The following is a 26,947-nucleotide window of genomic DNA, read 5'->3' as shown; positions in this document are numbered from 1 at the left end:
ATCTCACGCAGACGGGAGAAGGAAGAAGAACTCTCCCTGCCATGCCCGACCACAGTCCGACTCTGAGTCGTCCGAAAACTTCGAGCCTCCAATCAGCTCTCCGACACCGAGTGCTAAGCGCCATCTCTGTCCGAACGATTCGATCTCAATCTCGGTCGCCAACAGCAGGCAAAGCCGGGGATTTTGAGGCCTTCCCTCCGGAAGATTCACGATCACGCAGTAACGACAGCAGCGAACTGGCGTTTCAGAAATTTCTCCAGATGTTCCTCTGTACTTTCACGTCTGTCTCCATCAAATCAGAATTGCCCACAGCCCCTATTTAATGGATACGATATCATTTTTCACTGGAGGGATGCGCACGTGTGGCGCACTGCTCTGTCTCCTCCCGCCGGATTGTTCAATCTGAACAACAAGCTTTGCACTGTTTCTCAGTCCATGTGACACTAATGAACTAATTCCAATTGCAACCAGGTAATGACCAATTCAAAAGGACACCAATTTAAGCTGAGTGGAGGAAAGTTCAGGGCAGTTTAATTTTTCTTTATATTTCGTAGCGTGATGGGTGTCTAGAATGTACTGTCCGGGGAGAGGTAGTTGAGGATGATACAATAGGGACATTTATAACACTCGTAGATAGGCACATGGATGTAAGAAAATTGGAGGGTTATGGGCTGTGCTGGACAGACTGGTCATGCAGCAGGTTTTTATAGGTTTATATATTTGTAACCAATTTTATAGGAGAACTATCAAGAGGGTCTGGACCCACAGCAGCAAAGGTTCAAAGCTTCAAATGTTAATTTTAATATCAGAGAATGTATACAGTATACAACCTGAAATTCTTAATCTTCACAGACATCCACGAAACAAGAAACCCCATAGAATGAATGATATAAACCAGGGGTCCCCAAACTTTTTTGCACCGATTTAATATTGACAATATTTTTGCGGACCGGCTGACCAGGGGGTTGTGCAAGTAGGGTTAATCTCACCTCAACATGTCTTTTACAGTTAGGGTTGCCAACTTTCTCACTCCCAAATAAGGGACAGAAGTAGCAGTCAAATCTCAGGACACTTTACCCCAGGAACGACTACTATGACCATGAAGCCTTGCATGGGCACCTGTGTGCGCATGCGTGACATGCACATGCACGTAGGTGCCGATTTTTTTCCACAAATCGGTTTTGCCTTCATCTTCCTGACTACACTGTACGTACATTAGTTCTACTTTATATAGACTGGGTATTTATCATATCATTCCTGCTTTTACTATATGTTGGTGTTATTTTAGGTTTTGTGTGTTATTTGGAATGATTTGGTAGGTTTTTTTTGGGTCTGGGAACACTTAAAAATTTTTTCCATATAAATTAATGGTAATTGTTTCTGCGCTTTACGCCATTTCGGCACAAAATGTTTCATAGGAATGCTTTACCTTAGCGGGGGAAATACGGGACAAACCAAGTTAGCCCAGTATACGGGATGTCCCAGCAAATATGGGACAGTTGGCAACCCTATGTTCAAGTTCAACAGTGCGTGACAGGGAATGAGGAAAGGTGCAGCTGACTCACATCGTTTCCTCGCGGCCCAGTAGCACATGCTTTGCAGCTCGGTACCGGTCTGGTGGTTGGGGACCACTGGTATAAACATCAAAACCCCAAAGCCCCACTCCACCTCCCGTTCACACACGCAGCATCAGAAGCATCAACTCTCTCCCCCTCCCCCCACAACTTGCACCAGTGGAAGCATCAGACCCCCACCCTCACTCACCTCCCCACCATGCAAGCAACAACAAAATTTCCCCAAAGAGTCCTTGATCCAGAGCCCATATCCCAGCACTTTGGTCTCTTTCCATCGAGGGAGAGAAAGGTCGCTCCTGCAACAACGAGAGCGAAGACCAGCAACTCACTGTTCCAATGTTATTATCCTCCACGTTGCTTCTCCAAGCCAACACCACCACCCCACCCCCATCTTGAGGACCAAGAGGCTCTCACTTTCCATCAAGAGAGAGAGGGATCGCACGAGTACAGGGGCCTTCGTCTAACGGCAGCCGGCGTTTAGCAAACACATCGCCTGCCGCCTCGATGTTTCTGTCTCCCTCAGTCTCTCACTGTCTGGAATGGGAATTGCAAGGCATCAGATTGCAAGTCCTTACAAAGGATGCAAGGACTGCAGAGAGGACCATCAAGATCTCACTTCCACCCCTCAGCCCTTAGTATCATCAATGATCCCTCCCTTCCGTCCAACAATCCCTTTGACACCCCCCCCCCCACCATCAGGCAGGAGGTACTGTAGCTTTAGGACAAGGACTGTTAGGAAGGAAAACAGCTTCTTCCTCCAGGCTGTGAGACTACCAAACTCCCCGCCACCACCCAGGTCTCATCACACATGAAGTGCCAGTAGCATGATATTGTTTACTTTTTAATTTGTGTCGTAAATGCACCTCATTATTTGTTAATTTATTTGTGGGGATATTACTTTATGTGTTGTGTGTGTGAGTTATGTTTACTATGTTGTACACCTTGGTCCAGAGGGATGTGATTTGACAGTATATATGTGCACGGTTGAGTGACAGTAGATTGTATTTAAACTTGTATAGCCCGACCTGGTGGGTTAACAGTTCCATACTGTGCTGTACAGTTGGGTTAACAACTGGTTAATAGGCCCATACCGTTCTGTACAGTTGGGTTAACAAATGGTAAACAGGCCCATACTGTGCTGTACAGTTGGGTTAACAACTGGTTAACAGGCCCATACTGTGCTGTACAGTTGGGTTAGCAACTGGTTAACAGGCCCATACTGTGCTGTACAGTTTAGTGTTCTATACATTCCAACAGGAACAGGGAAGTCCAGGTACAAAGCAGTTCGCAGTTGCATGACTTACCCAGGTCAGAACACTGAACCACTCGTAGATGGCACTGGCAGCCAAAAGGACACATGGGCATAACGTCATCCGGGGGAAAAGCAGAGCCTTCGTCCTCCAGCATGAATTCGAGGAAGTCCATCTGTTCAAATGGCCTGGCCCAGCAGGCGGTGAGAAGGAACGCCAAGGATATGACCACACGCATGATTGATCCCAGGTAGCACTGCAACGTAGCCTGGAGTAAGGAAAGGGAACAGAGGTGAAATATAGTTAACAGCAGTGACAAAGGTTATATGGAGATCCACCCATCGCGACATGACCTTTAAACCCCCCCCCCAATTAACCATTAGTTTCCCTGTACATGATTGTCCACAATATTTGGACAGATATATGGATACAAATGGTTTAGAGCAAGGCTTCCCAACCTGGGCTCAAAGTTCAAAGCAAATTTTATCATTAAAGTACATATATATCATCATGTACAACACTGAGATTCTTTTTCCTATGGGCATTCTCACCAAATCTATAGAATAGTAACTATAACAGGATCAATGAAAAATCAAGTAGAGTGCAGAAGACAACAAACTGTGCAAAGTCAAATATAAACAAATAGCAATAAATAACGAGAACACAGGATGATGAGATAAAGAGTCCTTGAAAGTGAGATCATTGGTTGTGGGAACATCTCAATGATGGGAAAGTGTGGACCCCTCGGTTAATGGTAGGGGTCCGTGGCATAAAAAGGGTTGGGAACCCCTGGTTTCGAGGAATATAGGCCAAGCATGGGCAAATGCAACTAGCTTAGGTGGAAATCTTGGTCGGCACAGATCAGCTGGGCTGGAAGAGGGAATGGTGGCATAGTGGCCAGTGCAATAGCTTTACAGCAATCACAGATTGCGGTTCAATTCCCACTGCTGTCTATAAGGAGTTTGCACTTTCTCCCAGTTACTGCATGGATTTGCTCTGGGTGCTCTGATTTCCTCCCACATTCCAAAGACAGTAAGTTGTGGACGTGCTATATTGGAACCCGAAGTGTGGCAACGCGTGAGGGCCACCCCCAGCACAACCTTCGCTGATCCGATTTGATGCAAACAACGTATTTCACTGTATGTTTCAATGTTCTGATATACACATGACAAATGAAGCAAATCAAATCTAATTTACAGAAGTAGAGTCAAAGACACTACAGCACAGAAACAGGCCCTTTGGCCCATCTCGTCTATGCTGACTATAATCTGCCTAGTCCCTTCAACGTGCCTGCACCCAGACCATAGCTCTCCATACTCCTCCCATCCAAGTATTTACTCAAATTTCTCTTAAATGTTGCAATCAAAACCACATTCAACTCTTCCACTGGCAGCTGGTTCCACACTCTCACCACCCTGATTGAAGAGGTTCCCCCTTGTGCCCCCTTTAAATAGTTCACCTTTCACCCTTTACCTATGACCTCCTGTTCTAGTCTCATCCAATCTCAGTGGAAAAAGCCTGCTTGCGTTTACCCTACTTGTACCCCTCATAATTTTGTATACCTCAATCAAATCTCCTCTCATTCTCCTACGCTCTAGAAAATAAAGTACCTTTCAAGGGGAATCGGAGGGGGAAATTCTTCCGTCAGAGGGTGGGGAGAGTGTGGGACGAGCTGCCAGCAGAAGAGGTGGATGTGGGTTGAATTGTAACATTTCAGAGAAGTTTAGATAAATACATGGATGAGGGCTATGGCAGCTCATTCCATATAAGCATTCGCACTGTGTAAAGAAATTGACTTTCAAGTTCCTTTGAAATCTTTCCCCTCTCACCTGAAATCTCAGCCGTGTTTGATTACCTTCCCCAAGAGAAATGCCAGTGTACATTTCTCCTATCTATGTTTGTCATGATTTTAGACAAGTCTCCCTTGCTCCAATGAGTAAAGTCCCAGCCTGCCTAACCCCTCCCTATAACTCAGACCTTCAAATCCATGCAACATTCTCTTAAATCACATTTTCACTCTTTCCTGCTTAATATTATCTTTCCTACAACTGAGTAACCAAAACCCTACATAATACTCCAATTGCGACCTTACCAACATCTTGTACAACTGCAACTTTACATCCCAAATGAGTGACTTGACATGTGCAACACTTTCTTCAATGCCCTGTTGAGTTGTGACGTCACTTTCAGGGAACAATGTATTTATTCTCCTAATTCACTCTGTTCTACGTATATTGAATAGATTAAAAATTGTGCAAAGAACAGAAATAATATATATTAAAAAAGTGAGGTAGTGTTCATGAGTTCAGTGTCCATTTAGGAATTGGGTGGCAGAGGGGAAGAAGCTGTTCCTGAATCACTGAGTGTGTGCCTTCAGGCTTCTGTACCTCCTTCCTGATGGTAACAGTGAGAAAAGGGCGTGCCCTGGGTGCTGGGGGTCCTTCATAATAGATGCTGCCTTTCTGAGACACCACTCCCTGAAGATGTCCTGGGTACTTTGTAGGCTAGTACCCAAGATGGAGCTGACTAGATTTACAACCCTCTGCAGCTTCTTTCAGTCCTGTGCAGTAGCCCCTCCATACCAGACAGTGATGCAACCTGTCAGAATGCTCTCTATGGTACATCTATAGAAGTTTTTGAGTGTATTTGTTGACATGCCAAATCTCTTCAAACTGCTAATGAAGTATAGCTGCTGTCTTGCCTTCTTTATAACTGCATTGATATGCTGGGACTAGGTTAGGTCCTCAGAGATCTTGACACCCAGGAACTTGAAACTGCTCACTCTCTCCACTTCTGACCCCTCTGTGAGGGTTGGTGTGTGTGGTATAATTATCCACATCGTTTATATAAATGACAAATAATAATAGACTCCGCACCAGTCACCGTGGCACAAGTCAAAAGCCTTCAGTCCAAAATAGTAATGGAAAAAGTCTATTGCCTGCTATAATATAATCCCTCCAGAAGTCTCCAGTGTCCTGTTTATAAGCAGGAATATTTTCCATTGGTGGAAATTATAATGGTTCCAAATACAATAATGGTCACAATATCTAGTTACCGTTTTGAATGAAATGGCACATTCTTTCAAGCAGCAGAAGGAAATGTTATTTTGAAGAAGACTTTTGTAGAATGGATTGTGTGGTTAAGGTTAGCTTTATTTTTCACAGTGTAATGCATTGGTTTACGTCAACAGCCAACACTGCCTCAGAATCAGAATCAGGTTTAATATCACTGGCATATCATATCCCTTTTGCCACCCATGATCCTCTCATATTCCTTTTGCCAATCAACTGTCCAGCTCTTGGCTCCATCCCTCCCCCTCCTGTCTTCTCCTATCATTTTGGATCTCCCCCTCCCCCTCCCACTTTCAAATCTCTTACTAGCTCTTCCTTCAGTTAGTCCTGACGAAGGGTCTCGGCCCGAAACATCGACTGTACCTCTTCCTAGAGATGCTGCCTGGCTTGCTGCGTTCACCAGCAAATTTTATGTGTGTTGCTTGAAATTCCAGCATCTGCAGATCTCCTCATGTTCTCATGAAATTAGTTGTTTTATGGCAGCAGTACTTTGCCTTTTTTTTATATTTTTAAAAAAATTTAATTAAATAAGGCTTAAAACGACGTTGCTTACTACAGCACCAGTAGCTGTGATTGTGGATGTCAGCGGAATGCAGTCGCTGCTTACCACGTCATCTTAATGCTGCCTGAGGATGAGCCCACAAGTGTCACCGTGCTTCTGACACTGACATAGCATGCCCAGCCCTAAACCACATGTACCTGGAATATGGGAGGAAAGCAGAGCACCCGGAGGAAACCCACACGGTCACCGAGAGAACGTCCAGACTCTTCACAGACAGCAGCAGAAATCGATCCCCAATCAGTGATCACTGGGCGCTCCGAAGCGATCGCACTAACCGTTACGTTACTGTGCTGCTCGGGATTACTTGGGGGCCATTCTCCCACATGAGTTGGGGATTATCCTTCAGTGAGACTGCCTTATCATAATAAGGAACCTTCACATAGTGGTTAGTCTGGATGTTATTCTGAAACTGGGGTTTGTCTGGGTTCCTCCCTACTAACAGCCAAGTTCCCGGGGAATTTGAGTAAACGCTGGTTTAGAAATGAAGAAAATTGATTTCAGTATTGCTCCGCTCAGGGTCAGTGACTGGCCATTTCCTCAGTCAAAGCCAGAGTAGAATTTATTATCAAAGTATGTATGTATGTGTCAGTATATTTACCTTGAGATTCATTCCCCTGCAGGCATTCTCAGGAAAATAACGAAATACAACCGAATTTATGGAAAACTAATCATAAACAAAGACTGACAAACCACCAATGGCGAAGGATGAACTGTGCAAATAAGTAATACTGAGGAGATGAGTTGTCAAGTTCTTGGAAGTGAGTCTGTAGGTTGTGGAGTCAGTTCAAAGTAGTGATGAGTGAAGTTATCCACATCGGTTCAGGAGCCTGATGGTTGAGGGGTAATAACTGCACCTGAACCTGGGGTGTGGGACCTAAGGCTTCCTGCCCAATATTAGTAGCAAGAAGAGGATAAGGAATGTACGGCAGGGGGGCTTTGATGATGGATGCTGCTATCTTGTGGCAGCTCTCCATTTAAATATGCTCAATGGTGAGTATGGCTTTACTGTAATGGCCTCAGCTAAATCAACACTCTCTGCAGCCTTTTCAGTTACTAGACTTTGGTGTTTCCAAACTAGGCTATGATGCAACCAGTTCAGATACTCTCCACTGTGCATGTATCGAAGTTTGTCAAAGTTTTTTTGTGACACAGTGTTAATATCATATTAAACCAAACATCACTGACACCAACTCTGTTGCTCACATTAAGATGCACAGTAGCTGTGAGTGAAAACGTTGAGATCAAACAGCCAACTTGGACAAGAATTGGATAATTGGGCTTGCTGCACAGGTTTAAAACTAAGCAACTAGGGTCATACTGTGCAGAAAAAGCACCCCCCTCCCCATCCATAAAAACCAAACCATCAAACATCACCTTCCACCAATCACATTTATACTCCTGTATTTCGATTAACCCCTCCCAGATTCCAAACCAATCCACATGCAAATTACAGGGTGCAATTAACCAATCAACTTGCACATCTTTGGGATGTAGGAGGAAGAATGGAGCACCGAGAAGAAATGAGGCTCATTATGGCCTAAACACATGATTTTTTTGCACTGCATTTTCTCCTTGGTTACTGTTTTACTCAGCATTCTGTTATTATCTTCTCCTGTACCACCTCAGTGCACTGTGCAAGCAATCAGTATGGACGATATGAAAAACAAAGCTTTTCATTGTAGGTCACTACATAAGACATCGGAGCAGAGTTAGGAGTCTGCTCCATCATTCCATCATGGCTGATTTATTACCCTTCTCGATCCCATTCTCTTGCCTTCTCCCCATAACCTTTGACGCCCTGACTAATCAAGAACCCATCAAACTCTGCTTTAAATATGCCAATGCTTTGGTCTCCACAATGTGGTTAACAATGAATTCCACAGATTCACCACTCTCTGGCTAAAGAAATTCCTCCTCATCTCTGTTCTAAATGGACGTCTATGCTGAGGCTGTGCCCACTGGTCCTGGACTCCCCCACTGTAGGAAACACCCCCTCCATGTCCATTGTTCAATATTTGATAAGTACATGTGACAATAGCAAACCAATTGAACTCACGTGTTCACAGGGAGAACGTGCAGACTCCACACAGCCAGCACCTGAGGTCACTGGGACTGTTTTGGTGCTCCTCCATTAGCTGCATTGCTGTTGTACCATGATATCTACCGCAATGGTATTACAGCTCGGGGCACCGGAGTTCGGCGTTCAATTCCAATGTCATCTCCAAGGAGTCTGTACGTTCTCCCTGTGGAATGTGTGGGTTTCCTCCAGGTGCTCTGGTTTCCTCCCACAGTCCAAAGATGTACTAGTTGGTAGGTAAATTGGTCATTGTAAATTGTCCCGTGATTAGGCTAGGGTTAAAATGGGGGTTGCTGCGTGGTGTGGCTCGAAGGACCAGAGGGGCCTATTCTGTGTTTATCTCAATAAAAAGGAGAAAAGAACACTTACACACAAGTTCAGTTTTAATTTACAATTTATTATGACTCTCATTACTTCAACATTTCCAAAGCATTTTACAACCATAGAGCAATTCCATGCCAACTACATTAATCCCAATTTCCCATATCCCTCCAAGCCCTAACCTACATGTACTTCTCCAAGTGCTTCTTAAATTATACTATTGAGTCTGCCTCAAACAATTCCTCTGACAGCTCATTCCATACACTGACCACCCTCTGTGAGGAAAAAGTTGCCCCCTTGGGTCTCGTTTTAAACTTTTACCCTCTCACACTAAACCTATGCCAGGTTTTGGACTGCCCTTATGCTGGGGAAAAGATTGTTACTGCTTTACCTAATCTGTGTCTCTCATAATGGTAAGCACTTCTACAAGGTCATTCCTTATTTTCCTGTGGTGCAAGGAATGAAGATCTATCCTGGTCAATCTCTCACTGTGACTCAGGCAAAGTCCTCATAAACCTTCTCTGCACTCTGTCCACTTAAATCATGTCTTTCCCGTAACAGGGTGACCTAAACTGTACACAATACTCCTCGTGGGGCCTTGCCAATGACTTACACAACTGCAAAATAATATCCCCGCTCCTATACTCAGTGCCCCGACTGATAAAAACCAGCTCAATAACTTTTTCACCATCCCGTCTACCTGTAATGCTGTTTTTAATGAACTACAGTATGTATTTGTATGCCAAAGTCCCACTGTTGCTTTAGTCCTACACTGTTCTTTTAAGTTACAATCACCATTTGGGAATGTGGCAATCAAGTAGAGCACATCAATGTGAATAATTTATATTGGTGTTGGTTTATTGTTGTCACATATTCTGAGATACAGTAAAAAGCTTGTCTTACGTACTGTTTATACAGATCAAATCATTACACGGTGCATTGAGGTCAAACAAGGTAAAACAATAGCAATGCAGAATGAAGTGCAAAAGTTACTGAAAATGTACACTCCAGGAATGGAGTGTAATGCCTGAGCTTGAAGCTTTTGGTGTAGTAATGAGGAAGCGGATAGAATTGTTCATAAATCAATCATTTTATTATTATTTCATCTATTGAGATCATTTCATTACATAGCGCGTTGGGGTAGTGTGAGGGAAACTATAACAGAAAGCAGAATAAAGTATAACAGTTGCAGAGAAAGGGCAATGTAGTCGGCAATGAGGTGCAAGATCATAACAAGGCAGATTGTGAGGTGGAGAGTCCACTCATCATGTCCCAGAGTGCTTCTGACTGAACACTGAGACATATAAGGACATCATGACACTGGTAACCAAAGGTTTGGTCACCTGGTTGGTTTTAGGGAGCATTTTTAAAAAGCAGGCAGTGGGTGGCTGGGACAATAGAAATTTCTTCACCCAGAGGGCAGTGAATCTTTGGACTTGCCTACCTAAATATTTGAGATAGATGAAAAGATTACGGAAAGAGAGGAGGTCTGATAGATATTTATAAGGTAAACCTACACTCAGTATGAGGTAGAGGAGTGGAACCCAATATGGTCATCTGCTGCTGTAGCCCGTCCACCTCAAGATTGTTGCACGTTCAGAGATGCTCTTCTGCACACTTTTGTAATGCTTGTCAATCCTGTGGCCAACTCAATGCATAAAAGTATGCAGACACGGTCAAGAGGTTCAGATGCTGTTCAGACCAAACATCAGAATGGGGAACAAATGTGATCCAAATGGAATGATTGCTGGTGCCAGACAGGGTGGATTGAGCATTTCTGAAACTGTTGATCTCTTGTGATTTTCATGCACAACAGTCTCTAGAGTTTACAGAGAATGGTGTGAAAATCAAAAATCAACATGCAGTGAGCAGCAGTTCTGTGGGAGAAAATGCCTTGTTAATGAGAGAGGTCAGAGGAGAATGGCCAAACTGGTTCAAGCTGACAGGAAGGTGACAGTAAATACCACACATCTGGCACCAACGTAGCATTCCCACAACTTCCTAACCCTACCCCGTATGTCTTTGGAATGCTGGATGAAACAGGGACACCGGGAAGAAACCCACACGATCAGAGGGAGAACACTCAATCTCCTCACAGACAGTGGCGTATCATAAGAATAAGAATTGCCATAATACATACACAGCATACACACGCCATGAAGGTCTGCCCTCACGGTATGTGACAATGGAGTCAGGTGGGGAGGCTAAGTGTGGAGACAGTGACAGAGGCTGCAAGGTGATTGGTGGAACCAACAAAAAGCAGCACAGTCCGCTAAGAAAGAAAGTCGTTAGGTAGAACCAACGATGGTGGGAAGATTGGAAAAGGAAGGGGAGGGGTTGGAGACCCAATGCCGTGTGTAGAACATGTGAATGAAAATCAATCTGTATTTCTCTTCACAAAATCTACTTTGACCTTTGAGATGCTGACTGACCAACTAAGTTCCTTTAACTGTGTTTTCCTTTGTCCCAGATCCCTGCGTCTGTAGTCTCTTGTGTCCACAATACTGAGGGCCTTTAATCAACAGTTCACAATGCATCATCACTTCTTTTGGACACGTCCATCATTATATATATATATTTTTTTTGTTTTGGAACTAATAATCATATCGTACAGAATACAGCCATTCCATCCATCGAGCACGTGCTCACCCTCTATAATGCCCCACTGCTCTGCCCTCTCCCCATGACCACAGCAATTCATCATTTCAACTATAAATCAAGTTTCAAAATCATAGCACTGTACAAGAATATCTCCTAATTCCTGCATTAAGTATCATTCATGATATCATTCACACTGAGTTAGCGTTTTCAAAATTACAATTGCAGATACACTTCTGGATCTCTTTTGAACTGATCATATAAGGTGGCATGACACATTACGGTGCCAGCGATCAGAGTTCACTGTCTGTAATGAGTTTGTACATTCTCCCCGTAATCGCATAGATTTCCTCCGGGTGATCTGATTTCCTGCCACATTCCAAAGATGTAATAGTTGGGGTCATGTTACGTTGATTTGATTTGATACGAATGACACATTTCACTCTATGTTCCGATGGGCATGTGGCAAATAAAGCTAATCTTTAAATTTCTCCCTTTTCTTAGTGAACAGTCATTAAACGCTGTACTTTGTGGAGAGAGCACTGGAGAAGCAGCAGAAAGCTGAGACGACATGGAGATTACGGACAGCCAGACATGTTATCTAACTACCGCAAACATCCAGAAATTCCTTGCTGATACAGTGGAGGATAAATGCAGTCAAATAACTGTCATATTTCACCCACCGATACTTCATGTAATTCTACACTCTGTTTTTCTGCATAGTTCTTCAATTATGACTAATTACTTCTCAGATCCCAACTGCAGCATACCAAGATTCCTCCTCATCTTTTAGTAACGCTGTGCCATGGTCTCCTTTCCTGGTGTACCTTGGCCCCCAGCGTCTGTTTAAAATCCAGCTGCCTTTTAGAACAAAGAACAGTGTGGAGTCATAGAGTACTACAGCACAGAAACAGGCCCTTCCTCCCATTTAGTCCGTGCCAATCTATTACCTTGCACCTGGTCCATAACCCTCCGTACCCTTCCCATCCAAGTACTTATCCAAACTTCTCTTAGATGTTGAGAATGAGCCGGCATCCACAACTTCCACTAGCAACTTGTTCAACACCAGCCTCTGAAAGAAGATGTTCGTCCTCAAGTTCCCCTTAAATATTTTACCTAATCCTCATTGGTTAATTAATTAGTAACATCATATTAGCAACTTTTTTGTGAATCTATGTTTATTTGATATCTTATATGTGCTATATGTGCCTTGTGCTGTGTCTGACTGTTGGTGTTGTGTTTTGTACCTTGGCCCTGGAGTAACACTGTTTCGTTTGGCTGTATTCATGAGTATTCATGTGTATTCATGTATGGTTGAATGACAATTGAACTTCCACTTGAACTTTTTAAGGCAAGAAGATAAATTTTAATGTTTATTTATATGTGTTAATTGCTTTACTAAAAAGTATATCAGATATAGATTGAAATGAATGGAGCATTTTAGAAACACTTGTTCAAAAATTAATACCACTTTTAAATAGACAATTGAAATATAATGTAATCTTTAAATAGTATTGTTATTGTAGCCGTTTACTATCCAAATAGTAATGTGTACACCAGCTCTCTGAGGATTTCAAAACATATCATCCAACACCACGCGTTCTTGCAATCATCCAGCTGGCGCCAAGCTGGCGTGAGACATTTCTTGTAAAAACATTTCACCGCTGTCAGGTTGTAAAAAAAATATCATTCACTGCTTCTCTTAGCAGCAAAGATAATCATTATGATTCTTTTTACTGTGGATGGGGTTTAAAGAATCGTGGGTCAGCAATGCATGCAGTGTGACAAAAAAAACTTTTGCTTATACCATCTTGGGCATGGTGCCTTGGGTTCGCCACCCCTGGTCAGGATGAATTTCAAGGCAGTCAATTCAACTAATTAATTATTCCCTAGTTGTTACCATTTTCAACCCGCACACGGAATGCTGGAGGAACTTGGTGGCTCAGACAGCATCTCTGGAAAGGAATAAAGAGTTGATGTTTCCGGCCAAAACCCTTCATTAGGACTGGGAAGAAAAGGGGAAGAAGCCAGAATAAGGAGGTAGCAGAGGGGAGGGAGTACAAGCAGGTGAAGCCAGGTGGGGTGGGGGGGCCGGGGGTCTCAGATAGGTGGACGGGGGAGGGGGTGATGAAGTGATAATCTGGGAAAAGTAAAGGGCTGAAGAAGAGGAGAGTGGACCTCAGGAGAAAGGGAAGGAGAAGGGGTAACAGGGGAGTGACAATGGGAAATAGAAAAAGAGAGAAGGGGAGGGGAGAGAAATTACTGAAAGTGAAAAAAAATAACGTTCATGTCATCAGGTTGGCATATGAGGTGTCGCTCCTCCAGCCTGAGGATGGCCATATGGTGGAAGCCATGGACTGACATGTCGGAACGGTAATGGGCAGTAGAATTAAAGTGGTTGGCCACAGAGTAATCCCGCTCGTTGCAAACGGAGCAAAGGTGCCCAACTTACTCAAGCCAATCCCTTCACGACTGGCTCGTATTATAGAATGGAAGTGCAGCAATGAATTATTATCACTGATGCCCACTCCCAGCAGACAAATTGTAAAATACAGTTTATCAGAATGCTATCAATGACCACATCACACTTCTGCCAGCTGAAAGCCACACGAGCAGTTTATTGCAACGCACACTGGAGGAACTCGGCAAGCCAGGCTGTATGTATGAAGGGGAATAGATATTAATTAACAGATTATTAATTAAATATTAACAAAGGGAGCAGAACGGTAGCATAGTGGCTAGCACAATTGCTTTACAGCGCTACAATCACCAATCAGTGTTTGATTCCTACCGCTAACTGTAAGGAGTTTGTATGTTCTCCATGTGGGTTTCCTCCGGGTGCTCCGGTTTCCTCCCACATTCCAAAGACATATGGGTTTGTAGGTTAATTGGTCACATGGGTGTAGTTGGTCAGCATCGGCCTGTTGGTCCAGAACAACCTTTTATCTTGCTCTATCTCTAAATAACTAAAACCATTAATGCTTTACATTGTTGCTTATTTTATCAATTCTAATCTTGTGTGGTATCGTCCTCTCTTCACTCGTAACCTCCTCCAGCACTAAAACTCTCTGCTTCATAATCCAGTCCAGGTCTCTCAATTTCCAATAGTTTAATGCTCCATCAATGACAGCCTCATTTTTGGTTCCTTGATCCTAGGTTTTGGAATCCTTCCAGAAGCCACAAACAGCTCTCCTGCTCCATAAGAGACTCCAAACTAATATTCTCTTTGGTCTGTTCTAATATCAACATTTGAGTCTTGTCAAACTTCATCCTGGAACACTCCTGCAAAGTGCTTTGAGATGCCTTAATATCTATCAATGAATCGATCGCAATATTTATTTATTAACAGATAATTCATTAAATATTAACTAAGAAGGCAGCACAGTTGCGTAGCAATTAGTACGATCACTTTACAACACCGGTGGCCAACAATCCAGGTCCGATTCCCTCCGCTGTCTGTAAGGAGTTTGTACGTTCTCCCCATGACTGTGTGGGTTTTTTCCAGGTGCTCCAGTTTCCTCCCACATTCCTAAGAAGCACAGTTAATTTACTAACCTGTGGGTATGCTATGTTGGTGACACTTGTGAGCTGCTCCCAACACAATCCTTTGACTGCGTTGTTCGTTGATGCAAAACAACATGTTTCACTGAAATACATGTGATAAATAAAGCTAATATTTCACCATTAATATATTGAGGGCACTAAATATTATTTTCCAATTAATTTACTGTTATGGAGCACTCAGTATCCAGGATTGAAAATGCTGCAGATGGTTGTAGACTCAACAAGCTCTATCATTGGTACATCCAGGAGGAGGTACAGGAGCCTGAAGACACACACTTGACACCCTCTTCTCATTACCACATCCAGGAAGAGACCAGGAGCCCAAAGACGCACACTCGACGTTTCAGGAACAGTTTCTTCCGCTCCAACATCAGATTTCTGAACAGACAATGAACCCATGAACACTACCTCACTAATTTAATATAATAAACTGCCACAAAACAACAAATTTCATGATATATGTCAGTGAGAATAAACCTGATTCTGACACAAACTCCATTTTTTAGAACAACTTCTTCCATCCACCATCAGATTTCTGAACAGTCCTGGAACCTCATTCTTCTTGTTTTTAATGGGTTCTACTGGGTTTCTTTGTTTTGTGACTACCTGTAAGGAGATGAATCTCAAGGTTGGATATAGTATGCAGACAAAACAGTACTTTGAACTTTAGAATTTTGATTTTTTACACTATTCAGTTTTGTAACATAGTAATTTTACAGCTTTGCACTGTACTGCTGCCACAAAACAACAAATTTCATGTCATATGTCAGTCATAATAAATTTGATAAGCAACAAATTCTGCAATAATTTTTAAGGAGTCTACTTTCACATGGCAAGTGATGAAGGCTTAAAAGAACCAGGTGAGGGAGTGATCACTCTTTTGCAGGCCTGTCTATTCAAATGGTATTTTGGTGCATTTCTGTCCTATTCTGCTCTGTTTCAAGGTTAGTTCAGAAAGAATGCTCAGGTCTGATTGCAAACTCTGCAGGACTTTTCCACAATCTCCAGGGATTAGGCATTTGTTTCCAGGACACTGCCAGGAATAGTTAAGGGAGAAAAAAAATGGGGAGTTTTTAAAACCCTGTGCACACTTTTGTTCTCCGGTTACCATAATGTTGTGGAGTGAAGGGTGAAGATACTAGACTAATTAGGCAATGCTTGACTGACAATGAAGAGAACGCTCACGTCCAATTGTCGGCAAGAAGACAGATCATCACAATGTTTTGGCATCCTCATGAATGCACGTGAATCTGAGTAATCGCAACAGCGATCACCAATCACGGTTCGATTCAGAGTTTGTACCCGTGACTGTGTCAATTTCCTGGCTTTAACTATACATTCTAAAAGGATGTTTAGTTATGGTTAATGAGCTGTGATCAAGTTATTTGGCGTCGGAAGCATGGTGATACTTGAGGGCTGTCCTCAGCACGTCCTTGGACTGTGTCAGTCATTGATGCAAAGCAACGCATTTCATTGTATGTTTCAAAGTTCAAAGTAAATTTATTATCAAAGTACATACATGTCATCAAATACAACCCTGAGATTGATTTTCTTGTGGGCATACTCAATAAATCCAATGAACATAGTGGAATGAACGGCTGCACCTACAGAGTGGACCAACCAGTGTGCAAAAGACAACAGGCTATGCAAGACAAAAGAAAATAAAAAAGAAATAATAATAAATAAATAAGCAATAAATATCAAGAATATGAGATGAAGAGTCTTTGAAAGTAAGTCCATAGGTTGTGGGAACATTTTAATGATGGGGCAAGTGAAGTTGAGTGAATTTATCCCCTTTGGTTCAGGAGCCTGATGGTTGAGGGGTAATAACTGTTCCTGAACCTGGCAGTGTGAGTTCTGAGGCTCCTGTACCTTTTCCCTAATGGTAGCAGTGGTGGTGGGGGTCTGTGAAGATGGATGCTGCTTTTCTGCAACAACACTCCATATAGATGTGTTCAATGACAAATAAAGCTAATCTTTAATCTCTAAGTTGCTGTATCTTCCCTTAGCATTTCACTCAATAGACTTGCTCATTACTTGAGTTTCAGTTAAGTGGATGTGTAAAATTTACTATTAACAATAAATGGCCAACAAAATCTGACAGGAAAAAGATACACAGCGACAGTACACATGGAATAAAAAATAATGGTGACAATTTTAGAAATCTTCCTCTCCCAGCTTTCATTCATAAATGCTTAACAGAGATCTCTTGCCAGGTTAGTGAGGCCATCATATTTGATGCTTAACACAGTCCCATACTCGTCGCATTGCAAGTCCAAATGGAAAATGTTATCTGACAGGAATGGAACCAGCTGAACCAATGAAAGGGAATTTATTTTCCTCCTAGGTGTAGGACATGCTGTCGTGGTGATGTAGAGGCTGATACATTATGGAGAGTTAAGAGACCCATGGATAGGCCCATGCAGAGGCAGATACATTCAGGAGATTTAAGACTGTTAGATAGGCACATGGATGACAGAGAGACAGAGGGCTATGTAGAAGGGAAATGTTAGATTGATTTTAAGAGTAGGCAAAATGGTCAGCACATCATTTTGGGCTGAAGGGCCTGTACTGTACAGCTCTATGTTCTATGAACACAACCACCAATCGAGACACAAGCACCTAGGTTGAGCAAAGGAGGATGAGAGGTGTACAAGTTGCTAAGAGGCTTAGATCAAATGGATAGCCAGAGGCCTTTTCACATGATGGAAGTGGCTAATACCAGGGGCCAAGATTTTTAGATGATTGGAGTTAAAGTATAGTGGAAAGTTCTTTACACACAGAATGGTGGGTGCACGGAACACCCTGCCAGGGCGGTGGTAAAGGCATTAGGGGCATTTAAGAAAAATGGAGGGTTAAATAAGAGGAAAGGGTTAGATTGATATTAGAGTAGGTTAAAAGTTCAACACAACATCGTGGGTAAAACACCTGTATTGTGATGTACTGTTTATGTTCGATGAACGCAGGAGTCCTGACAAAGGGTCCTGGCCCAAAATGTCGACTGTACTTCTTCCTATAGATGTTGCCTGGCCTGCTGCATTCCACCAGAATTTTGTGTGTTGATGTCACAAAATTTGTTGCTTTGTGGCAGCAGTGAAGTCCAATATATAAAATACTTTATACTAAACAGTACATTACAGTAAGAAATATATACAAAAATCAAATAAATAGTGCAGAATAGAGCAAAAATAGTGAGGATGTGTTTGTGCATTCATTGTCAGTGGAAGAAACTGTCTTCAGGCTCCTGTAATTCCTCCTTGATGGTTGTAATGAGAAGAGGGCATGACCTTGGTGATGGGGGCCTTTAATGATGGATGTAGCCTTCTTGAGGCTTTGCCTTTTGAAGATGTCCTTGATGGCGGGGAGGCTAGTGTCCATGCTGGCAGAATTTACGACCCTCTGTAGCCTTCTCCCAATACGGTGCAGTGGCCCCTTCAAACCAGCTCTCACCGGGAGGAAGGGTCTTTGCTGAACACTGCCTCATTTTATGAGCTTGGAGAGCACGGAGCTTGACAGCCGTGACAGCACGGAGGAACATCTGGAGTAAGTTCTGAAATGCCCAGTTCGCTGTCGCTGCTACTGTGCAATCGAGAATCTCCAGAGGGAAGGCCCCAAAATCCTCGGCTTTGCCTGCTGCTGGCGACCGGGGTTGGGGTCGAAGCGTTCGGCAGAGATGGTGCTCGGTGCTTGGTGTCGGAGGGCTGATCGGAGCTCGAAGTTTTCGGACGACTCAGAGTCAGACTGTGGTCGGGTATGGCAGGGAGAGTTTTCTTCCTTCTCCTGTCTGTGTGAGATGTGGGACTTTCGAGAGACTTTGAACTTTTTAACCGCGCCCATGGCCTGTTCTTCATCGAGTTATGGTATCGTTGCACTGTTGTAACTATATGTTATAGTTATGTGGTTTTTGTCAGTTTTTCAGTCTTGGTCTGTCCTGTGTTTCTGTGATATCACACCGGAGGAATATTGTATCATTTCTTAATGCATGCATTACTGAATGGCAATAAAAGAGGACTGCGTGTCCTCATAATCTAAATCTAATCTAATCATTTATTCAGGAGGAAACGGTGAGTGAGCTCCATCACAGGAGATCTGGAACGAATGAGGGAATGGAAGACAGATCTCTCCACTACACCTCTCACTGTCTCAGAGCATTCCATCACTCCGCAGCTCCTGAAGTGCGTCTGAGACGCAGTCAACATTGCAGTACGGGGACATGTGGTAGACAGCTCATGAATGGTAATCAGGAAGCGCAGTGGTGTAGAGGTTATGGAACTGGACAAGCATCACAGGAGTTTCACTGCCATTCTCAAGAAGGGAGGCAGAATAGCTACAGGGAAATTTACTGAAGTAAGTAATTTAATCTGCAATGAAGTGTTAATGTGGAGAACATAAGACTAACATATTCTTGTTAAAACTCCTACCCTGTTCAGTAACAACGGACACTTTAGCTGCTCTATCCTGTACATGACATGCGCCCAGGTCTCAGTGAACCATAATGGGATTTAGATAGATAGATATACTTTATTGATCCCAAGGGAAATTGGGTACGTAATTTGAACGTGTAACTACAGATCCAGTTTTTGGGATTGTAATCCGGTAACATGACCAGCTGTGTTACATGGCGGCAGAAGGTGCCTCATTGCTCCAGCGACCTGGGTTCAATCCCAGCTTCTGGCGCTCACTCTGTGGAGTTTTCTCGTTCTCCCTGTGACCCTACGGGTTTCCTCCAGGCAGGAGCTGCAGTTTCCTTCCATGTCGTAGGAACAATCATGATGCAGGGTTTCAACACGGACCATCGACAGCTCCTTTCTAACTTGTTTAAGATTTGGTATGCCACCAAACTTCCGCAGATGCACCGCAGAGAGCATTTTGACTAGTTGCAACACAGCCTGGTGTAGAGGTGCTTATGCCAGGATCAGTAAAGTCCTGTGTTGTAAATGCCAGGGTTGTAAACTCAGCCAGCTCCATCATGGGCAGAGGACCCCCTGCATCAAGGACATCTTCAAAGAGCGATGTCTCAAAAAGGACATTCATCCTTAAGGGACCCCCCCCCCCCGCCGCTGAAGCCACACATTCAATATTTTAGGAACAGTTTCTTCCCCTCTGCCGTCAGATTTCTGAATGATTCATGAACCCGTAAACACTCCTTTTTGTACTAGTTATTTATTTGTTAAATACTTCTTATTGCGACTTAAACTATTTTTAATGTACAGCTGTCACAAAACCGCGCGGTATAAGTCAGTAAGAATAAACCTGATTCTAATTCTCTCAGAGGCTGCTCGACCCACAGAGTTCCTCCAGCAGATTGTCTGTTGCCCAAGAAGGCAGGGGTTGGCTAGTTAGTTGCCCTCGGTAAACTGCCTTGGTATGTGGATGAATGGATGAATCAGGCTGGGCATGAATGCAGTAGATGGGGAGGACATACTACATACTTTACTCCTGAGAAAACTAAAGAAATTTGGCCTGTCCCCTAAAACCCTCACTGATGTTTATAGATGCACCGTAGAAAGCATTCTTCTAGGGTGCATCACAACCTGGTATGGAAGTTGTCCTGTCCAAGACCGGAAGAAGCTGCAGAAGATTGTGAACACGGCGCAGCACATCACACAAGCCAATCTTCTGTCCTTGGACTCACTTTACACCGCACGCTGTCCGAGCAGTGCTGCCAGGATAATCAAGGACACGACCCACCTAGCCAGCACACTTTTCATCCCTCTTCCCTCCGGGAGAAGGTTCAGGAGCTTGAAGACTCGTACGGCCAGATTTGGGAACAGCTTCTTTCCAACTGTGATAAGACTGCTGAACAGATCCTGACCCGGATCTGGGCCGTACCCTCCAAATATCCGGACCTGCCTCTCGGTTTTTTTGCACTACATTACTTTCCATTTTTCTATTTTCTATTTATGATTTATAATTTAAATTTTTAATATTTACTATCAATTTGTAATCCAGGGAGTGGGAAGCGCAGAATCAAATCTCGCTGTGATGATTGTACGTTCTAGTATCAATTGTTTGGCAACAATAAAGTATAAAATATTAGGGTGGAGTGGTTCAACGGTGGGTGCAGTCTTGGTGAATCAAGGAACGTGTTTCTGTCTGTATTCTTCTTCACGATTCTATGACACCACAAGTGACAGGGACTAGCCGGAAATTAACGCATTAATGGTTTTCCTTATCTGGAGATACAGTATGATACAGGCCCTTCTGGCCCAGTGAGCTCAGGTCACCCAATTACACCCAGATTTGCTTTATTTGTCACGAGTCCATCGAAAGCTGCAGTGAAATGCGTCGTTTTTGTGTCAACAGCCTAAGGATGTGGTCAACGGTCTAAGGATGTGGTGGGGGAGGGGGAGGGGTCACAAGTCTTACCACACATAGCATGCCCACAGCTCACTAACCCTAATCCGTATGTACACCCTTGGAATGTGGGAGGAAATGGGAGCACCGGACAGAATCCCATGCAGTCACGGGGAGAACGTACAAACTCCTAACAGACGGAAGCGGGGATTGAACCCGGGTTGCTGGGTTAAGCAAACCCTGCCACCCTAAAGAGTGCAGGTCCAGTCCAGGGATGGCGTTCATCCCAACAGGCGCTAAGCTGTGCAGATCCAGTCAGTGGCTGAAGGGAGGATCACCTCAGATCTGTGTTGGCAGTGGTATCCCTCTGAAATCGAAACAGAATCCCAATTCCTCAAACACTCCATCTCACAAGGATCCAACAGCCCCAAAGCCAGCTCCACGAGCTGCTGCCCAGCAGTGCAGACCCAAGGCCAATGGTCAGTTGGGGGAGCAAGAATAGGGGGAGCAACATGATGGTGGTAAAGGTGTACCTCAGTTGCACTGACTCCAACCCTCTCTCTTGATGAAGGGTCTCAGCCCAAAGCATCAGTTGTTTATTTCTGTGCCTTACCTGCTGAATTCCTCCATAATTTTGTGTGTGTTGCTCTGGATTTCCAGCATCTATAGATCTCTTCTGTTCCTAATCCTCTCACTTGCCAGTGTTAAACTACACAGTGATGATGAGGTTGGCAGTCATGGCCTGCCTCAGCCCATGTGGATAATTGGCCTTGACCCCATGTGGACAATCGGCCTTGACCCCATGAGGACAATCGACCTCAACCCCATGCAGACACTCAGCTGCTTGGCCTTGACCCCATGCGGACACTCGGCCTGACCCCATGCAGACACTCAGCCTCGAACCCATGCGGACACTCGGCCTGACCCCATGTGGACAATCGACCTTGACCCCATGTGGACAATCGACCTCGACCCCATGCAGACACTCAGCCGCTTGGCCTTGACCCCATGTGGACAATTGGGCTTGACCCCATGCGGACACTCGGCCTGACCCCATGTGGACACTCGGCCTTGGCCCCATGTGACTGCGCCTTCTTGGTGGAATGTGCGCCGGCAGAAACCGTCCATCCAAATAAGCACCAGTGCATTTCTCAGCCCAGCATCAGTATTCCACAGAGAGAGAAACTCTTCCAGGAAAGCACAGCCCAAGTCAAAAATCAGAGCAACGGGCCCTTCTACACACTGCCTCCATGCTGGCCCTCAAACATCTACTTATGCTAACTCTTTATTATTCTCCATTACTTTTTATTAATTCTTCCCACATTTCCCATTGACTACCCACCGCTCACTACTCACCTACCAGACAGGGGCAACTTACAGCCAATTAACCTGCACATTTTTGGGATGAGGGAGGTAACCAGAGACCCCAAGGGAAAACCCCTTGTGATCACAGGGAGAACGTGCAAACTCCACACAGACAGGGCCCAAGGTCAGGATCGAACCCAGATCTCTGGCACCATGAGGCTGCAGCTCTACACACTGCACCACTGTGCACCCCCTGCAGACCACAGGGGAAGATAGGGGTACTTAAACTAGCAATACAGAGCTCATGGGAAAGGCTCCCAGTAAAGCTGCGACACAGTACCAGGGAAACACAACGGGCAGAGCAAAGCAAGGCCTGTTAATCTCAACTGCATGGACTCTAATCCTCTCTCCTGATGATGAATATAGGCCCAAAACGTCAACTGCTTATTTCTCGCCATAGATGCTGCCTGACCTGCTGAGCTCCTCCAGCAGTTCATGTGTGCTTTGCTCTGGAGTTCTAGCATCTGCAGAATCCTCCCTCTCTTGCCAATGTAAGCAGCCTCCACTACTCCAGCTATTCTATTTCAGGACATCTGGCCTGCTTTCTGTGGCCTTTGCTATCTTGGCTCCATTTGGAATAGTCTGATTCATTTCTGCACACATTCTAGGAAGAATGTCAAGGGCTTGGATTGCTTCTGTTGCTTTATGCTCAAGGTGAGGTAGTGAATTGGATTAGACATTGGCTTTGCAGCAGAAGCCAGAGAGTGGTAATACACGGTTGCTTCTCTGACCGGAGGCCTGTAACTAGTGATGTGCCGCAGGGATCGGTGCTAGGTCTGTTGTTTGTTGATATCAACAATCTGGATAACAATGTGGTAAACCAGATCTGCAAATTTCAGATAATACCAAGATTGGGGATGTGGTGGACAGAGGAAGGCAGTCAGAGTTTGCAGCAGGGCCTGGACCAGCTGGAAAAAAGGGCTGAGAAATGGCAGATGGATTTTAATGCAGACAAGTGTGAGGTGTTGCACCTTGGGAGGACAAACCAGGGCAGGGCTTACATAGTGAGCGGTCGGGCACTGAGGAGTGTGGGAGAACAGAGGGATCTGGGACTACAGAACCATAATTTTTCAAAAGTGGCATCAGAGGTAGATAGGGTTGTAAAAAGAGCTCTTGGCACATTGGCCTTCATCAATCAATGTGAGTGCAGGAGCTGGGATGTTACATTGAAGTTGTATCCAATGTTGGTGAGGCCTAATTTGGAGTACTGTGTACAGTTTTGGTCATCTACATACAGCAGAGATGCCAATAAGATGGAAAGTGTGCAGAGAAAATTGACAAGGATGTTGCTGGAACTTGAGGACTTGAGCTTCAGGAAGAGGTTGAATAGGTTAGGACTTCATTCCCTGGAGTGTAGGAGGATGAGGGGAGATTTCTTAGAGATATACAAAATTATGAGGTGTATAGACAGGGTAAATACAAGCAGGCTTTTTCCACAGGGGTTGACTCAGACCAGATGTAGAGATCGTGGGTGAAGGGTTAAGGGTGAAAGGTGAAATATTTAAGGGGAACAATAGGGGGAGCTTCTTCGCTCAGAGTGTGAGAGTGTGTGGAACCAGCCACCAGAAGAAGTGGTGGAAGAGGGTTCAGTTTCGATATTTCAGAGAAATTTAGATAGGCACATGGATGGGAGGGGTATGGAGAGATATGGTCCAGGTGCAAGTAGAAAGGAATAGACAGATTAATAGTTTGGCACAGACTAGCGGAGCTAAAGAGCCTGTTTTTGTGATGTAGAGTCCTAGATATACATTAACTAAGTAGTGCAAAAAGATAGCAAAAAAGGTGAGGTAGTTTTCATGGGTTCAATATCCATTCAGAAATCTGCTGGCAGAGGGGAAGAAGCTGTTCCTAAAGTGTAGCTTGTGTGTCTTCAGGCTCCTGTACCTCCTCTCTGATGGCAGTAATGAGAAGAGAGCATGTCCTGGGCGATGTGGGTCCTTAATGATGGATGCCGCCTTGCTGAGGCATCACCATTTTGACGTGTCCTCAATGTTGGAGAGGCTGGTGCCCATGATGGAGCTGGCTGAGTTTACAACTTATTGCAGCTTTCCAATCCTGTGCAGTGGGCCCTCCACATCAGACCAATACAACCAGTTAGAATGCTCCTCGGTTTATGTGAAGACAGTGTTGAAACTGGCATTCTGCTTCTTAGAACAAAGAGGTTCTAAAAGCAAGGTTTGAAAGATGCTCAACATCTTGAAGAGATTTGACAGTAAATAAGGAAAAGACTGGGTTTCCAGCTAATAGTGGGAGGACAGATTCAGCAAAAGAGGCAGAGGTGATATGAGAATAAAGAGATTTTGCACCTACTTGATAGACAACAATTTGATAGCATGGAGGTGGGGAGGATGTTTCTTGTTGTGGGGTAATCTAGGACCAGAGGGCACAGCTTTAGAGTAGAAGGACGTCCCTTTAAAACAGAGATGAGGGGGAATTTCCTTAGCCAGAGTGTGGTGAATCTGTGGAATTTATTGCCACAGATGGCTGTGAAGGCCAAGTCACTGGACATGTTTAATGCAGAGGTTCTTGATTAGTATAGCACAGATTCAATGGGCTGAATGGCCAGTTACACTGTAAGACTCTTCTTCTACCCCTGTCAATCACCAACTGTCTTGGAATCTGATCTCAATTCCCTTGCAGAAGAAAACTAAAAGGAGAGGAATTATTTTAGCATTGGGCAGTGTCCCCCTCCTCCCCTTCTCTCCCACCTTAGTTCTCCCCCACCCCCCATACCTCCTTGATACGATACTAAAGCACAATTTCAGCATGACATCACTGGGCTGCCACGTTATAAGCTTTTTGTCTTGACTTTATGAATGGAATGCACTCCCAATATACTTGCATTTTAGCCGCCACCTCCCCGTCCCCCAACGCACAGCTTTCTCGCATCGGAAGACAGTCCAGAAATACCGTCAAAATAAACCCCAGGAAGGACAATGACAGTGATTTAATTGTAAGGAGCCCTTAAAAAAAAACAATCATTTATACCACGTGATTGCTGTACCCTTCATGTTCAAATAGTATCGTCAGCGACCCCATTTCTAATACAGCTGATCAATTATTATGTTTTACCAAAGCACTTCAGTCCCGGGGATATCACAACAAAGTTACAAGGGCCACTCTTGCCGCATGTACCGTTACAGTTACGACTTCGTTTAAAGAATATCTTTAAGTTTCAACATCATCTTCAAAATCAATATTATTCAATCCAAAATGTGGATAAAACCCATCTGCCCAATAATTGCATGTCCCTTAGAGAGAAAAAAAATGCGCCAAGAAGCGTTAATAATAAGCATTTAAACTCCCACTTATTTTACAATAGAGCTCATCTTGTCACTTTCTTCCGGAGGATGCAGAGACTCACGACACAAAGTTTGTCAGCGGCAAACAAATCACTCTAAGTCAGAGACAACATTTCTATCCCACTCACAGAGAGAGAGAAAAAAGTCACAATCAAATCAAATTAATCAGCCCTGGACGCCGGCCATACCTTACTTACAGTGGCTCAGATCGGTCCCAGACTATCTCGAAGATGTTCTGATGGCGAGTTTTCACAGGTGTGCAGGAGGGGGAAGCTGGGCTGAGAGCTGACTTGGAGAGAGGTGGGGGGAGGGTTAAAAACGCTCGTCCCTCTGCGCCTCAACAAGTCCTCTAGACTGGCTCCATTAACTGAAGCGAGCTTGCGCGCACTCACACCGGCACCTCCTGGCCATATGGTAATCATATACCCCTTGTAAAAGAGCCAAGAGCACTTGATCGGCTTTTGTTACTATCCTTCCCGCCGTTTGGCTTGTGTTCGCGGGTTAGTGAAGGATATACACGGCGTGTTTCAACACACCCACCAACACCCAATATGTCATTTATCATTGGCAAAAATGAAGCGCAATAATAATTTGTTCCACAATTATGACAGTACAGCAGTATTTGTAAGAGAGGACTTGGCTTATTATGGATAATCTGGTGGACTGTTGCTTTGGAGGTGTCCCGATGTGGAAATGTTGCCTGAGAGAATCTCTCTATAAAATTTGCACACTTTATAAAAAGAAATCTCATCGGGAAACCTGCCATTAAGTTAACACAAAAAGCCCAGCCATATTTAGAATTATAATGAAGCAGTCCCAGTCTGGACTTCAAAGTATTTAGTGCACCAAAATAAGGTTCATTTAGCTAGTTTACTGCCACTCGACTGAATGGACAAGACTTTTTAATTTCCCTGGTGAAGTATGTAGCAAATGCTAGGCAGATGATTATGCCCCCATCTAATTATA

The 26,947-nt window shown here is 44.1% G+C and overlaps 1 protein-coding gene across 2 annotated transcripts in view; it reads right to left on the bottom strand.

The window, feature by feature from the left end:
- Positions 1-26,485, bottom strand: part of dcn (decorin) — a 69,675-nt gene extending 43,190 nt beyond the window's left edge. Inside the window, exons 1-2 of one of the 2 annotated variants that reach the window (XM_063059711.1) lie at positions 26,170-26,485; positions 2,879-3,092 (exon numbers count right to left, since the gene is read on the bottom strand). In XM_063059711.1, the coding sequence (XP_062915781.1) occupies positions 2,879-3,062 (184 nt within the window). In that variant the 5' untranslated portion in view covers positions 3,063-3,092; positions 26,170-26,485. The remainder of the gene's footprint in view (positions 1-2,878; positions 3,093-26,169) is intronic. The other variant, XM_063059712.1, reaches the window with a different exon arrangement.
- Positions 26,486-26,947: the final 462 nt, after the last annotated feature.

This window comes from Mobula hypostoma, chromosome 9, assembly GCF_963921235.1.
Source record: "Mobula hypostoma chromosome 9, sMobHyp1.1, whole genome shotgun sequence".
In the NCBI taxonomy this organism is placed as follows: Eukaryota; Metazoa; Chordata; class Chondrichthyes; order Myliobatiformes; family Myliobatidae; genus Mobula; species Mobula hypostoma.
The sequence above is the reverse complement of the archived record's forward strand: the minus strand, read 5'-3'. Positions and strand labels throughout refer to the sequence as shown.